This window comes from Cervus elaphus, chromosome 18 (genome assembly GCF_910594005.1).
Source record: "Cervus elaphus chromosome 18, mCerEla1.1, whole genome shotgun sequence".
NCBI classification, from domain to species: domain Eukaryota; kingdom Metazoa; phylum Chordata; class Mammalia; order Artiodactyla; family Cervidae; genus Cervus; species Cervus elaphus.
Genome location: NC_057832.1, coordinates 69,870,062 through 69,887,749, shown reverse-complemented (window position 1 = coordinate 69,887,749; position 17,688 = coordinate 69,870,062). Strand labels below are relative to the sequence as shown.

Below are 17,688 nucleotides of genomic sequence, written 5' to 3'. Positions count from 1 at the left end.
ATAATTACTATGCCTCGAATTAGCTTAAAATAAACCTTAAATGTACTGTTTTTGCAAAACAAAGCAATCACACACATAACAGCTACAATTTCTCAGGTTTCTGATCACTAATAAATGCTCAGGTTGCAAAAAACTTACATATTTTAGCATAACCTTGTCTTAATTGAACAACTGATCTTAAAACAGCTTCAAAAATAGCTTTAACCTTTAAAAAGTCATATAACAGTCACATGCTCATTTAGGAAACCCCTATAACCCTTACTAATTGAGGAGTTAGAAAAGGCTTCTTTCAGTGTTAGAAAGGGCTCTTCTCAGCTCAGCGTAAGGTAACAGCCCTACAGAACCAGGGCTGTGAAGACAGGAGAGAGGGACAGTGGTAGTACTCCCATTTTGAGGAAAAAAATGTTTTACCAGTAGTTACAGATGGATGTGAGAGTTGGACCACAAAGAAGGCAGAGCACCAAAGAACTGATGTTTCTGAATTGTGCTCTTGAGAGTCTCTTGGACAGCAGGGAGATCAAACCAGTCAATCCTAAAGGAAATCAATCCTGAATACTCATTGGAAAGACTAATGCTGAAACTGAAGCTCCAATACTTTGGCCACATGATGTGAAGGGCTGACTCCAAATGAAATATAACTGGTATCTTTATAATAAGAGGGAAATTTAAACAGAGATATAGGGGAAAATGCTTCATGAAGACAGAGGCAGAGATTGGAGTCATGGTACCTACAATGCAAGTCAAGGATTGCCAGAACCATGAGAACCAGGATGAAGTCTCAGAGAGAACATGTTCCTGCCATCACCTAGGTTTTAGACTTCTGGCCTCCAGAACTGTGAGAAAATAAACTTTGCTTCTTTAAGGTACAAGTACTTTATTATGACAACCCGCCAGGAAACTACAACCTACCTTGTTTATAGGTTTGATTTTGGAAGCATGTAAATATCTTATATAACTAAAATTTAAAAACAAAAAATTTTATATTCCTAAATATCCAAAAATATATATAAGAATTATTTATTAAATTGGGAAAGGACTTCAAACAAATTTAAGATACAGTAATTTTACTGTACACTCCTAGTTGAATATACATTAAAGTCAAAACTAAAACCACAAACAAGTTTTAAATTATTTCTAGTAATCATTTTTAACAATATACTTGATACTTTTATTCCTCAAATATAGGTAATATGAAACCAAGATTCTCAGGCTGACAGAAGAGATACAAATTTAGTATCAAAAAAGTAATTAATCCTAAATTTGAATTTAGAAATATAAATTATTTATTTTTTCTTTTTAAAAAATTGTTTCCTAATTCTATCTACTAAAAAGGCCTAGACACAATGGCCAATCCAGTATAAAATACTAGCAATGAGCACCTCTATCACCAAAATTGTGGCCTCTAAATACCATTTGCTACTGGAAGGAATTAGGGCTCCTTAGAATACTGGATGATTACAGGTCTGGAAAGGAAATGTCTTGCAGTACCAGAAAGTAAGGAAGCTACAGAATACTAGTGAGGTCATATAAAGGAGAGTGAATGTGTGTACATGTGTGTGTGTGTGTGTGTGTGTGTGTGTATGCACACACGCGCAATCATTTCCAACTCTTTGCAACCCCGTGGACTATATAGCCCACCAGGCGCCTCTGTCCATCAAATTTTCCAGGCAAGAATACTGGAGCAGGTTGCCATTTCATACTCTAGGGGATCTTCCCTAGAGTAAAGGGACAGGGATCAAACCCAAGTTTCTTACATCTCCTGCACTGGCAGGCAGATTCTTTACCACTGAGCCATCTGGGAATCCCACCCATATCAAGGAATCACAGAGCCAACTGTAAGGGCTCTCACCAGTGAAAGACAGGTAAGTTTAAGAAATCTGTTAAAATCTATCAGGTAGTAAAGGTACACCCAAAGACAGAACTCTGCTTTTCACCATTAAAAGATGCTAGAGAAGCAACTTACTTTTCTGAAAAGTTGTAACAGAAGGAAAGCATCAAGCATTTTCCCGTCTTTCCTGTATAAAGTGTAGCTCAGAAAGAACACCAAAAGTTCTTCTTTATGGAGTTATATGGTTAGTAAATGCCCATTCCTCCAGGTCATTTAAACACTGATTGATATTTGATGATATTAAGTAACTATTCTTCAGTATTTTCAAGTGTGACAATGATACTGCAGTTAAGAAAAAAGTCCTTTCTTTTGAGACATACATGAAAAATATTTACAGATGAAATGATATGGTATCTGAGGTTTCCTTTAAAAAGAGATGGGTATATGAAAATGTAGATGACAGAAAAATGGCTGTGTGTCCTCAGTTGTTGAAGCTAGAGGAATGGGTAGGGGGAGTTGGGTCTACTCTTTCTACTTTAAAATATCTTTGAAAATTTCCATAAGAAGCTTAAAATATTTAGATTGTTAAACTACTACAACAAAATACTACATGAAAACTAACCATTTCAGTGCGAAAAGCCATCTCTCTTTCCAATGTTGAGAGGTGAGAAAAATGACGATCATTTTCAAAGAGGTGTGTTATATGACTCCTGTAAAACAAAACCGTAACAAAGCAACAGTGTTGAAACTGGTACTAAGTATAATTTTAAAAGAAACTCTAAAAGCAAAAATAAAATATTAATACTCTACATATTTGCACTTAATTTTGTGATAAAACTCAAACACAACAGTATCCATATTTGCTCTTCCATTCAATATATCTTATACTTCCACTAAAATTTCTCTCTATAGGAAAACACATTCAAATTAGATTTTAAAATTAGAATGAACCAGAATAATGATATTATAAGCCAAATACAATAAAATTGTAGATTAAACTATAAATGTCATTGGGTTACTATTTCAGAAATGTCTGATTTATGAAATTCATATTTCTTTCTATCCAGATTAAAAAACTTAATCTTCTCAATATGAACACTATATTAATGTTAAGCAGAGTTTCAAATATAACCTCATTAATAATAGATCTCTTTTTTATTAGAAATTGCATTATTCTGACTCTGATTTATCAATTAAACTACATTTTCATACTAGTTTGCTGCATATAATATATATTCATCCTTATACTGGAATTATTCATATATATATATCTGAGAAATAGGACAATAGGCTGTAAACATCTGCCTAAAATATACCAAGGAGAAAAACGTTCTTACCAGTGCAACACTGCTGCAAAGGCAGCTGCAAAAAAAAAAGAAACGTAAACCATTATTTTAGCATTAAAAGTGTTTTCACCTTACAGAAAAGCATTACAAAGATAAACATGATAAAGTCTGGGAACTGTAAACCCTGAACTCTTAGGGAGTGGATAAAGAACACGGACTCTTCAAAAAAAGTCCCAGAGCTCTGCTTAAAATACCAATGGAGTAAATTATAAAAGAATTAAGCATATAGCTATAATTTTCATTCACTCAACAAAATAAATGAGGAGCTATTAATATTATTTGCCAACAACCATACAAGAAATCTTCAGATGGAAAGTTCCACAAACTCAACTGCAAGAGAAGAATAGAACCAATGGTGAGAGGCAAAAGAATAAAGATATAGCAACTTCAGGGAACAGGACTGGAGAAGGATAGAAAAAAGCAACTATCACTTCGATACATGCTGCAATATCTGAATTTTTATAATAAGTTTTAATGTTTTTAAACAAATTTAAAATAAAACAGGAAGAAAAAGAGGTGAAGAAAGAAAATAGGAAAATAGAAAAACTGGTAATAAAACCAGTCTCATACAAGAATCAATAGTTTGCCTTCTGTTCAAGTACAAAGAACACATTAAAAAGAATCCGGAAGTATTCTTATATCACAAGATTCATCTTACTGTAGGTTTCTGATTAAGTAACTACAAGGAAACCAACTATGAAATACTCTTAGAAATGAAAGAAAAAAAAAAAAAAAAAAGAAATGAAAGACAAGCAGCTCAGATCTTATTGTCTTACTTTTATAGAGGTATTTCTATCTAAAAATTTTAAAGTTCATTTTACCTAGAAGATACTAATGGTTACAAAAGACAAAGAGTTACTCTTTCTAGATCATTGAAACTACAAATATTTAACTAGGTTTGTCATTTGACATTTGTTTGTCAAGCGTTCTTTGATCTTTTGAAACTTTGATTTCTTGTTGAGCAATCTACTATCCACTTCCTTTAAAGACGTCATACCACCATAATAAAATTTGAGCTTTATTTTCCTAATGACCTAACTATTATGTCCTGAATAGATTATTCTTCTGTCATAGAATGTAAATACCACCTTTATCACACTGAAGAACTGTTACACTTACACTTTGGTAATCCCTTAGAGATTGTAACTTTTATTTCATTCATAAATAAATATGGGAAGAATCTACATGTTTACAGCACATATATGTTATTATCCATAAACATATGATTCAATTATTCCAACTCTCTTTTCAATTGCCCCTGACAAAACTCCTATCAGTAGAACTAATAATATAAATTTAACTCATATTTCTTATTAAGTCTTTCCTGGGAGTTTTAACACTTTTTCCCCTGCTAATAAACCTGAAATTTTGTTTTCATTATACTTCACTGGATATTGTTAATGTATTTATTTTTGAAGTGTATTTATTTGTAATGTATTTCCTTTGCTATACAATTGATTCTTTTAGTGTTTTTTTTTTTTTGCTTATCATCTCTAATTCTCCATTTTAAGTAATATTTTAAAGAGATAATTTTGTTCCTGTTTAATAATTTTACTATTAGTTTATTCTTCCCATCTGACAATAATGATGAACTTCTAGAATAATACTAAGTAATTCTGGTAAAAGAGGGCAAACAGTATTCTGGTGACTTTAACAGAAACACATTTTACATTATGCCTTTAAATTAGCCTCTGACCTTCACAATTCTGCAGTAATACATATGATTTTTCAAGATCATCAGCTCTCAGCTCCCTCAGAATACTATAATTCCTCAGAAGGAAGAAGACACAAAGTCCTTTTGGTGCCTTCCTTTAATTCAATCCTTGCAGCACTAGGCAATTCGTGGATTTCTCAGCATCTGAATGACCCTCTTTCAGTTTCCAAGGTTGATTCATAATCTGCCCAATGTTTTAAATTCCTCTTTTCATTTCAATTTAACAATAACAATAGCTAATTAGTAGCAGTAGTAGTAATAAAGCAGCTAACATCTGAATTCTTATTACCTGCCAGGCATTTTTAAGCGCTTTACTTGAACTAGCATAAGTCCTCACAAGCATCTTATGTGTTAAGTACCAATGCTTCCCGGGTATACAAATAATAAGGGCTTCAGGTGACTCAGTGGTAAAGAATCCACCTGCCAATGCAGGAGACTCATGAGGTGCAGGTTTGATGGGGAAGATCCCCTGGAGGAGGAAATGGCAACCCACTCCAGTATGCTTGCTGGGAAACCCCACGGATAGAGGAGGGCTACAGTCCATGGGGTCACAGTCCAAGGGGTTGCAGAGAGTCAGCAGGACTGAGCGACTCAGCATACAGCACAGATATAGATAATAAGTTGATTCTCAGGGAACTTTAGAAACTAGCCCAAGAAACAAAGCAGATAAACAGAGAAAGGGAAGGTGGAAGCAGGAATTCTGACCTAAGACCCCTGTACTGTGTGGCCTCTTGTGGAGGACAAGAGGGGCTGCAACAAAGGCCTCCTTACCCTAAAGTATCTTATTCCCCTTTCATCATTCTTTTATTATTCAAAAAAGAAAAAAAAAAGCTACAATTCATCTGTTGATAAGCGCAGCGTATTTTATAGAAGCTATTTTTATATAAAAGTATAGAATTATGCTTTAATTTATTCAATTGAGATAACTTCTATGTATATGTCATCTGAAAATGAAAACCCCAGTAAGTAAAGCAGATACTGCCTTGTGAGCACATAATTTAAGCATAAAGACATAAAATGACAAAAACTTCTTAAAGCATCCCCAAAGAGCTTTTCATGCCTTCTTGCCTACAGAAAAGATTATGATTTTCTCTAAATATATTCTGGTGATTATTAATCCTGTGTATAGTCTTTTGGCGGTGTCACAAAATTGATAACCAATTTTTCCAGTTTAACACATATATTATTTTTGTCATTCTAAAAATCAGAACATAAAAAAAAATTTTCAAAAATCCAAAACTATTCTATAAGAAAAATGGTGTTCAAAGAGTGAAGGTTTGCTTTGTAATCTAACTCAAAGGACTGCAATCCTTTGGCTGAGAATTCTGTAAGGCTCTTAAGTTTTGCTGGAAGCACACAAATTACCAACACTCTGAAACTAAACTGGCCACTCCTTCCATTTTCTGATTAAAGAAATTTCGTACCAGATTATATGTCACGTTACATCAATTTTCAGCCTTACAAGATTTGAGCTGCTTCTTCATTGAAAATTATTCTTCTTCAGTTATTAGAATCCTGTTTAAACAAAATAGAATGTAATTCCCTGAGGGGAGAAACAATGTTTTACTGAATTCTACCATAGTAGTACTTAGCAAGAAGCTGAAAACAAAGGCCGACTCAAATGCTGAATTAATGCATATAAGGGGGGAAATTAAATAATCCTAAATCATGTCCACATAATAAACCAAAGTTGAATATACCTTGATAGCTAGCTACACACACAGACACACACACACACAGTGTGCATGTAATTGCTTTGTTTTCAAAAATAGAGTCCTTGTGATCAGTGTAAATCGGACCCTTTGCCTAGGTGCAGCCTGCTGCCTAAGCCTCCAGGTGGTTAGGGGTGCTCTGAACCCCAGCACAGCAGAGTTCCAGAGGCCCGCCCGGCTCTGCTCCCACTGACACGCCTGTGTCCAGCCACAGCTCGGAAAGTGCAGAGGAGGTGCCTCGTGTTGCTCCCCACTGCATGCATAGCCTGCATCATTTCACTGCCCTAAGGAGGGCAGAAGGAACGGCGAAAGAAACAGAACAGGAGGTTATTCCACGCTGTTCTGCTCAGTCCTCAAGGGCTCCTAAATCCCATCCCCTCTCCAACCAGCAGATCCCCCGGATCTCTCTCCCCAACTCTCGCAGTCTCTCCCTTCCTCCAGGTCGCCTTGCCCTAGCAGGTGACTCAGAAGTCCTGGTCTCTTCCACAGACCCTCCCGCCCACCCACCCAGTTAGGATTCCAGGGAAGTGGAGCTCCGCGACCTGCTTTCCTAAGGTTCCTCAGCCAAGTCTTCTGCACACTAAAGTTGGACACCCACCGTCCTTTCTCTTCCTCCTTCTAAGGCAGAAAGCGGGAACTGTGAAGCCATGAAGCCAGGTGCCGTGGCCCCCTTCACCCCTCTGTGATAACCTGCCAGCCACAGAGCTCCAGCCACGACTACGGATGCCCACCTACCCTGCACCGAATCCCTCACACGTGGACCTCATAACTAGGACTTGCCTTAATTCTCAGAATTCCTTCACAAGCTCTCTCAATTTGAGTCTCACAACAATCTTGTATTTATTCTCATTTTACAGATGAAAAACTGGGCCTCTGAGAGGGTATTTCCCCCAAAGCAAGAACTTGGACCCAGCCTCCCTCTCAAGCCTCAGTTTCTCTCCACAGTGACAGAGCTGCCTCCCTTTCGATCTGCATGCATTTGATGACTTCATCTTGTAACAATATTTATACGGAGAAATACACTCTAAGTCCAAAATGACTTGCAAAATTTAAAAATACAACTTATTCCTAAATTGAGGTTAATCTGTACTTAAAGCATTCTGCAGTTTTGGCCTCCCTAATGCCCAAGTGACAAAATGACATAAAAAGAAGTTAAGGACTCTTCTTAAATCCACTGGATGAGATTTTCAAATCAATCTTGACAAGTTCCATATTCAACCTCTTCCTAATATTACTAACAGTTGTTTTCAAGGGACCATCAGAGTTTACAAGTTTCTTTTCAGAAGCTGAAGTCACTAGGAAGTAGTCTACCAGTTTCACACCGAGACTTTCCTGGAGAAAGAAGTCAATTTCTAAACGTACAGATTTAAGCATCTCCTCCCCATGTCTGAAGTCCCATTGACTTTCCCATGGCTCACACCATGGAGCCCACATTCTGGCCTTTTTCTGGTTAATCCCACCACACACCCTTCACACAGGCTGCATAGGGCAACGATCCTCCGAAATACCTAGCATTTTAATGATGCTTCCTGATAGCTTCCCTGATAGATCAGTTGGTGAAGAATCCGCCTGCAATGCAAGAGACCCCAGTTCGATCCCTGGGTTGGTAAGATCCCCTGGAGAAGGGAAAGGCTACCCACTCCAGTATTCTGGCCTGGAGAATTCTATGGACTACTGTCCATGGGGTCGCAAAGAGTCAGACATGACTGAGTGACTTTCACTTTAATTATGCTATATGCCTGAAAACTCTTAATTCCTCCTTCAAAGTTAAAGGAATTCAAAAGTGGTATTTTGAGAAGCCTGTCCTGCCAACATACCTATTAAACCTTGCTTGTTGTATTGCTGTTGTTGTTTAGTCGCTAAGTTGTGTTTGACTCTTTGCGACCCCACAGATTGCCCACCAGGCTCCTCTGTCCATGGGATTTCCCAGGCAAGAATACTGGAGTGGGTTGCCATTTTCTCCTCCAGAGGATCTTCCCGACTCAGGGATTGAACCTGTGTCACCTGCATTGGCAGGCAGATTCCTTACCGCTGAGGCACCAGGAAAGTTCATTATACCTTGTTAGGGAAGTTAAAATGGAGAAGTCTTGTTCAGGCTTCAGAAGTAGGAGAGCAGGACTCTGATCTGCTTCTGACCTCCCTGGACACTGCCCAGAATCCATGCCTGCCTGCAAGCACAGCAAGTCTGGAAGCACTTTAGGGAAGAAAGGGAGTAGGTCTTAGAATTTTCTTGAGCCCCTGAGGGTCTGGCCAACCCCCTCTTCCCTGCTTCCAGGGTCTAAGATGTCTTGTGACTCACAAGATGAAACAAGCAGCACTGTAAAAGACGGTAAAACCAGAGCTGCGTTTTTGCATGCTAACTGATGATGGCACCAGTTTGTGTATTGGAATTATAAGTGGGATCCCTCAAAGCTGCAATTTGAAGTCTCACCAATGGTCTGGCCACTGCCTGGGACCTTTTCCCAATTGGGACTCCAGATTGCTGTCATTCAGGACTCGCCAGCACTGTTCAAGTCTGGATGTTGGTGATGTATATGCTGTTACACATGTATGTTTCACATATATGATAGTGAAGGACAGGGAAGTCCGGTGTGCTGCATTTCATGGGGTCTCAAAGAGTCAGGCACAACAGCGACTGAACAACAATGCTGTTACTTCTATTGTTTCTATTTTTTTTCTTTTAATGACTGTATGTTTAAATTAAGTCAAATAATCTATAAAAAGTTGAAATTGTTTATGTGTTTGTAAGGCACACTTTCTTTTGTTAATGAATCCTTCAAACCTAAAGCGAAAGTAAAAACTTTCCTCCAAAGTTACTTTATCACAGTTCTGTATGCTAGAGTACTTGAGACTGAGCTTATGGTTAATTCATCTTAATATCCACAACTTCTAGCATCATGCCTGGCACCTCAATGGGTTGAACTGTTAAAAGACTATCACCAGGCAAGAGAAATTAGAGAATGTACTCAAGTAAAGAATCTGAACAGCTAAGGATAATATCTAAGCATTCCTAACTGCTCAAAAGTTTCCCATTATGTGAAGGTAAAATGGTTAATCCATCTTAATATCTACATCTTCTAGCATCACGCCTGGCACCTCAATGGCTTGAGCTGTTAAAAGACTACCACCATATAAGAGAAATTAGAGAATACACTCAAGTAAAACACCTAAACACCTAAGGACAGAATCTAAGCATTCCTAACTGCTCAAAGGGTTCTCATTATGTGAAGGTAAAATACACATAACAAAATTAATATACTGAAAGAAATTATGCTTCTAATCTATAGTACCTAGAATAAATCAAAGCCCAGTTTCCATGTAGTAAACTAATAAGTGAAAAAGACATTCTTTAGAACCCAGTCTGGGAAAGAGAAAACAGTCATGTATACCTCAGGCTCAGCTCCTTCCTTCTTTCTAGCACCTATTTTGTATGTCATAAAATGCTTTAAAGTCAACAAGTATCTAAATACCACTTAGGTGCACAACACATTTTCCTAGAAACTGAGAACATTAAAGAAATATAAGCTAACATCTGCGGCTTTAAAGATAAAATCTTCGAGAGATAAGATTTAGGTACATAAAATAATGAGCGAACACCCGCACCCAAGCAAATAGCACAAAGTCTATGAACTGTAAGAAATCTGAGAAGGCAGATCAATAATGGCCACTCAGGGCAAGGTTTATTAAAGTGGGATTGGGTGGGCAGAAGTGGGGGGAGAGGCTGGATTTCAGAACATGATTACAACTGAGGTGAGGATTTATGTTGAGTAGCCAAAAGACCGCTACAATAAAGCTGGATGTGGACTCTGATCCAACACAGCAGAAGAATCCCATCACTAATATTGATGATACAGAATACTCATGATATTGACAATAATGAGGTATCAGCTGAAGGCTCACTCGCTATATATACAGGGTGCCTGGCTCTCAGAGCTCTATGAACACCAGGGGTGACGGGGTGAGGGGGGTGGGGGGCAGGCATTGTCATAGCTGCTCAACCAACGGTACCAAGAACGGGAGCCAGCAGAGTGCCCCCTGGGCCAGAAATCTCTACATTTTTAAGAGGTCATTTACTCTCACACTCACGCCACACAAACATTATCATTTTTTATGTGCACCACGACATACAAAAAAAGGTTCAGAAGCACTTTCAGTCAGTAAAGAAACAGAGCAAGATTCAGAAAGAACATCATAAAGCAGCAACATAGAGCAAAAGTGATCTAAACCCTGGGATTGCATTGGAATCATCAGTGTTGCTAAATAAAACTAGAGATGTCTGGGTATTAATCCAGGGCTCCTAAATCTGAAACTCCAGATTTTTTATTTCAATACTTGAATGATTCTAATATACAATCAAGGTTAATTATCACTTGTACAGAAATGGCTGGAGCAAAATATTCATACTTGTTCACAAAATGTAAGAATTGGCTGCTTTGTACTCCACATGTTTTCTAGCAATAATTAGGTCACCTGGGAGCTTATCAGGAATTCAGACTCTCAGGTCCCATTCCAGATCCCCAGGCCCCTGAGCTGATTTATAAACACTTCTAAGGGCAATGCCTCAACACACAGCACGCTGGAATCATCTCGGAGCTCTGGACACTGCTAGGTCCGGGACTGGGGATGATTCTCACATGCAACCACGGATGAAAACACTGGTGGCGGTGGGGCATGTTAAGCCTGCATTCCTGAGCCCCCACTCTCAGGGATCCTGATGCAATAGATCTCACTTGGGGCTTGGAAAGCTACATTTTTAACAGTTTTTATTATGAAAAGGGAAACATGAATTCAAAAGGTATTCTGAAGGAAAAATTGTCAAAATCCTGACAGCTGAGAATTATAATTAAGAAAGGGAAAGAATTAAAATTAAGAATCAAATTATTTTTTACATTCTTAAGAAGAAATATTCCTTGGATTTCATATGACTTATTTAGCCTCAGTCTCACTTTCATCAAATGTGAAATGAGGTTTTTACTTGGTTATCTCTACTCCTAGCATTTAATAACTCTGCATAGCTACAACTGGGGGCATCCCTGGTGGCACAATGGTAAAGAGCCGGCCTTCCAATGCAGGAGACACAGGTTCAATCCTAGGTTGGGAAAATCCACTGAACAAGGAAATGCCAACCCACTCCAATATTCTTGCCTGGGAAGTCCCATGGACAGAGGAGCCTGATGGGCTAGAGTCCATGGGGTCGCGAAGAGTCAGACACAACTTAGTGACTAAACAGCTACAGCTACTAGCACTAATAAGGACTTCATATTCTCCAAAGGACCTCCATGATTATTTTGTTTTTCTTTTGGATCTTTCTGCTCCCCAAACTAAAAGCCTTGGCAGGTCTGACCCTTTTAATTTGTTTTCTTGGTTCAGTAGGCAAAAAATGCACTCAATTGATTAATAAGACATTGCCTCTCAAAGTGAGAGGCAGGATTATTTTAAAATTCAGTCATGATTGCAAGAAAACTATATAGCTCCTAGATAAGATCAAGAATTCACAGTGGTCTATGTAATTATACTTGTAAGGTTGACCATAGTTAACTTGAATCTGCTCCATATATTTGACACTGAGCAAAATAGTATCTTACAACAGGGAAAAATTAAGAAATCTCAATTATCATAAATAAACCTAACAACTATTTATCAGTTGTAGTTCACTGAGCACTTTCAAAGATTAAGCAAAAAGATCCAGAACTCCTTTTGAGGCAAAAAATGGCTCTTATTTTCCCATGAGGCCCAAGGTCACATGACTGGGATAAATCAAGGCTTCCAGGAGAGCCTGGGTTTCATGGAAGCTCAAACAGAAAAAATGCTAATAAGCACATTTAACCAAAAGGATGTACTGGCATAAAGGAGAAAACTCCTGAGGAATAATTTAAAAATCAAGGACAAAGGTTTACTTAGAAGTGAATGAAAACAGAACATGGAAAGTAAATACCACCACCCCCAAACAGTATAAAAATTAGACTTCTAAACAGAGAATTATACAATGTAAATTTTCACACTTTAAAAATATTTATGTATACACATATATTAAAGTGTGTTGGTCGCTTGATCATGTTTGACTCTTTGTGACCCCATGGACTATAGCCCACCAGGCTCCTCTGTCCATGGAATTCTCCAGGCAAGAATACTGGAGTGGATAACCATTCCCTTCTCTGGGGGATCTTCCCAACCCAGTGACTGAACCTGGGTCTCCTGCATTGCAGGCAGAATCTTTACTGTCTGAGCCACCAGGGAAGATGCCAAATATTAAAAATATTTATGTATATACATATATTAAAGTAGGTAATACTTAATACAACAACTACCCAATACATGTGTTTTTAAAGCAATAAATTCTAACTTCCTTTTAAAATCATATCCTCACATAACATGGACAAAAATATTTTAAAAATCAAACAGTAACTTACATTAGCAATTTTAATAAAGTAACTTTCTCTTGACTGAAAAAAATGCATTTCAGTTTTTAAAGAACAAGTAGCGATAAAATATACACCTGAAATAATATGGTAAGCTCACTAAATGCTTCTGAGCAATCATAGTGAAACTGTAAAGCTTTAGTAAATCTAACGGGAAAAAATGTAGAAGCTGCATCTCTTCCCTAGAGAGAAAAAAAAAAAAAAAGATCCATATATACACAGTACACCCCCAGGCCCATCATATGAAGCAAGAGATTTTAACAAGTTCATTAATCAATAAGCCATTTAAGTTTTAAGGTTACAGCTATGGATTCTCACCGCTTTGTATTCTCTCCAAATTTCAAACTGCCCTTGGGTAGCACATTTTGCTTATCTGTTAAATGATTAAGAAAACTATGACACTGATTTTTAATATTTTGCTCTGCTTTTTTTAATGACAATCCCAACCAACCAATCAAAAACAATTCAAAATTTAGTAGTTTCCAAAAAAAATAGTTATGCAAACACAAAATGGAGGCTGACAGGTTGACCATAAGGATTTAGCAAACAGAGCAATTCCCTAAATGAACATAAGCCACCAAAGTAGAACTCTTGCTAAAAAAGTTATTAGGTCTTGGAATATATGAGATCATCTTCCCATTACAGTATCTTTGACAGCCGCCTTAGATTGTAGATCTGAAACCTACAATTCAACAGATGTACCAAACAAGTCAAGATCATTGTTGTTTAGTTGCTAAGTCATGTCTGACTCTTTGCGACCTCACCAGAAGGTGACTCTGTCCATGGGATTTCCCAGGCAAGAATACAGGTATGGATTGCCATTTCCATGTTCAGATCTTCCTGACCCAGGGAACCTGAGTCTCCTGTCTGGCAGGCAGATTCTTTACCACTGAGACACCCGGGAAGCCCCAAGAAGCCAAGATACCTTAACTTTAATCTCAGGCTTCACTCAGTGAATTCACAAGAGATGTCAGGCCATTTACCTGTCTCACTTTAGTTTCCTCACATATAAAATTCCAGGAGTTAACTTTTAAGTTTTAGATTTTCATGAAACTTCCAAGGAGATCAAAGATGAGAGAAATAAGAAATCAGGTCTTTTGTTAGGGACATTAAAATGGAGGAAGTCTTGCTCAGGCCTTGCCAGGCCTCTGACCCGCTTCTGAGCTCCCTGGATACTGCTCGGATTCCATGCCTGCCTGCAAGCACAGTGAGTCAGGAAGCACTTTAGATAAGAAAGGGAGTAGGTCTTGGAACTCTTGAGCCCCTGGAGGTCTGGCCAACCCCTCAGTGTCTAATGAAATCCTATGTCTCACAAGGTGAAACAAACAGCATAGTAAAAGTTAAACCAGAGCTGCAATTTTGCACGAAATCAGTTTGCAGCCTGAGATTATAAGCAGGAGCTCCCAAAGCTGCAATCTGAAGTCTCACTTGTGGAGAGGACACTGCCTGGGACCTTTTCCCAATTGGGACTCCAGATTGCTGTCATTTGGGACTGCCCAGCACTGTTCCAGTCTGGGTGTAGGTTGGCCAAATTTGGTGAGGTATACGATGTTACTTCTTTCTATTGTTTCTATTTTTCTTTTAATGATTATACATTTAAATTAAGTCAAATAATCTAGAAAAAAAAAATTGAAACTGTTTGTGAGTAACAAGTGGTTTCTTTCGTTAACGAAAGCTTTGAACCTAATATGAAAGTAAAATTTTGGCAAAACGGTCTTATTTAAAAAAAAAACTTTTAAACATACTAGAAAACAGTAGCACTCTGCTAGTTATGTTAAGTACTTTATGATTAGTATCAAAACATGGGGAAAAGAGTCTGAGCTGTGACATTTGCAGCACTGAAAGCCTGCAGGGCAAAAAGCAGTGGTTACTGTTAGGAAGTAACAGGAAAACACGACGGCGACGCAGAGCAGTGGCTTCTTAGGCAAATCTGAGCTGGTGTGAAAATAAGAATAAATCCTCATCCTTCTCAATTAAAACAATATTCTCAAATTAAAAATCTGTCAAGATGGCAAGTTTTCAAGTTATTGGCCAAGTGATTTATAAACTGCATTTTAAGATATAGTTGGTGCTACTGTTCATTGGAAGGACTGATGCTGAAGCTGAAACTCCAGTACTTTGGCCACCTCATGAGAAGAGTTGACTCATTTGAAAAGGTCCTGATGCTGGGAAGGGTTGGGGGCAGGAGGAGAAGGGGACGACAGAGGATGAGATGGCTGGATGGCATTACCAACTATATGGACATGAGTTTAAGTAAACTCTGGGAGTTGGTGACGGACAGGGAGGCCTGGCGTGCTGCAATTCATGGGGTCGCAAAGAGTCGGACACGACTGAGCGACTGAACTGAACTGAACTGTAAACTAGAAGATAAATCCTTGGTCACTACAATGAATCACTCAGAATTTCTGTGACTGATTTTGGTGACTATGCTACTAGGTTAACGTTTGCTGCTATGATTAAAATTATAAAATGCCATCCAAGAATCAATTACATGCAGTGAAAGTACTGAAAAACACACTTGATAATTTGTTACTTTGGAAAGGAAGTCAAATATGATGAAATATGCCAGGCAAACATGAAGATATATGACCTCTTAAATGCACTTGCGGCGGGGGGGGGGGGGGGGGGGGGGGGGGGGGCGCAGCGGCTGTGTGGCGGGAGATAGTAATAATGCTAAGAAAATTAGTATTAAAGCAAAAATAAAAGTTACAATAGTTGTAGATTTATGTACTCTAAAAATTAATTCTTCCAGTTTTTAAACTTGTTCCTGCTCAATGATTTATGAATAATGAAAGATCATCCATGGAGAACTGATCTTCCCTATGAAACAGGACTGCTTTTTATGGGATTAACTATAATGTTTATAAGTAGTGTTTAAGAGCATGAACTCCGGAGCCATATTGCTTGGGTTCAAGTTCTGACCTTTCCACATTCTAGGGGTGACCTTGGGCAAGTTATTTAACATCTGTGTGCCTCACATCCCCCATTTGGTAAAATGGGTATGACGATCAATGTCACAGTAAAGACTGAGTTATTAGTTAAATGAGTTTGAGATAAGTCAGTTAATCTAAAGTATCTGGAACTATGCCTGGTACACAGTGAACCTCACAAATGCAGAAATGCTATCATGAATTCCCAAGAATTTTAGTATCACCCATTTGCTGAAGACTCCCTATTTAGGTTCCCACTCAGCCCTTTTATGTCCCTCATCTACTTTACATTTGTACTTGGACTTCTCACAAATGTCTCAAAGGTAACATGTCCCAAGACAGAATGAAATCTTGACCTTCTCCCTTAAATCTGTCCTCTCACCACATCCCTAGTCTTCACCATCTCCATGAATCTCCAGTTAATACAACAGACATATCAGATGATAAATGGCAACCCACAGTCCATGTTGGGAAAACAATAGAAATTAGAAGAAACCTTAGTAAACTTTGTTGTCTGTGTCCACATTTAAAAGAGGGGCAGGGCAGTTACACTAGTTCCAGGGGACTGCTGCCAAGTAGGAATGTCAGCTCTGTGATGAGGGACATAGATACTTAGATGCTCAGTCATGCCCGACTCCTTGTGGTCCAGGGAAGCCTGTGATGAGGGACAGACTGTTCCTAAAGGGAAGCAGAACATGATTTTAAAGCTACTGATGCTTCCTTCCATGTCATCCCACCCCATTCTGGTTTGTCTGACCTGTGGCTTAGCTATCAGGATTTTTTTTAAGTTTCCAGGTGACACCAGCATACAGCCAAGATTGAGAACTAGTCTAGTCCAGTCCAGGCCTCCCATTTTAATATCTGTACAAACTGAGACTCAGAGAAGCTACATGCTTAGCCCAGGCACCAACAAGTTCGAAACAGGTACAGAATCAGCAAACAGTTCTTCTAAGGCTGTTTACAAACAGCATTTTTTGAAAAAGGACAGAACAGAAAATCAGGGTGTACTGTATATTACAGGGTGAGTAGAGTACATGACCTTTTAACTTTAAATATTGTGTACATACTGATCCTTAGTCTCCACTTACCTTTTCAAATTCATTCTCCTCCCTTCTCTGCCTTGTTCCCAGCCCCAGGAGGCTGACTCTATACAATGATTCAGCTGGGCCCCTTGCCAAAGTTGGTCAGCCAGTGAGAGGCACCAGTGGGAGACCAGAGGGTGGGCAGAGTGTCTAGGATCCCTCCTCGTGGGTGATCCTGCCCCCACTGCACAGCTTTCCCTGGGTTCAGCTCCGGAGGGAGCTCCCTTTCCACTTCAGGTCCAGAAGTGGTGGCATCTTCCCACTGGTGACAATCCCTGGATGCTTCAGTGTCCTTTGCGGGTTCCTTAAACCTGCTCATACTTCTGAAAACAGGCCACTTATTAAATCTGCTTCCTGCCAGGACACTGACATACACAAATAGTTTGACAGCAGACGCATAAATGTACAGGGTTGGATTTTCACATGTGTGAGCAGGTTTAGCGGAAATTGTGTTGCTTACTGAAGGTTGTGGTCAAAAAAGCTGGAGAGACAGTCATGGTTTTTCCTACTACACCACTGCCTCCCCTGGCTGATAAAGGGAGCTACTGGGTTAAAACTTCTAAAAATAAACACTTCAAAAACCTTCTTTATGACTGTAACATTAAATAGTAAACAGTGCCTAAAAGAAAGACATGTTTAATAAAATGAATTTTAACA

At 38.5% G+C, this 17,688-nt stretch overlaps 1 protein-coding gene across 1 annotated transcript in view; it reads right to left on the bottom strand.

Moving 5' to 3' along the window:
• DPY19L1 (dpy-19 like C-mannosyltransferase 1) overlaps window positions 1–17,688 on the bottom strand; it is a 100,882-nt gene that overhangs the window by 80,232 nt on the left and 2,962 nt on the right. The window contains exons 2-3 of the mRNA XM_043872079.1: window positions 3,166–3,190; window positions 2,451–2,538 (exon numbers count right to left, since the gene is read on the bottom strand). Of these exons, the coding sequence (XP_043728014.1) occupies window positions 2,451–2,538; window positions 3,166–3,190 (113 nt within the window). The remainder of the gene's footprint in view (window positions 1–2,450; window positions 2,539–3,165; window positions 3,191–17,688) is intronic.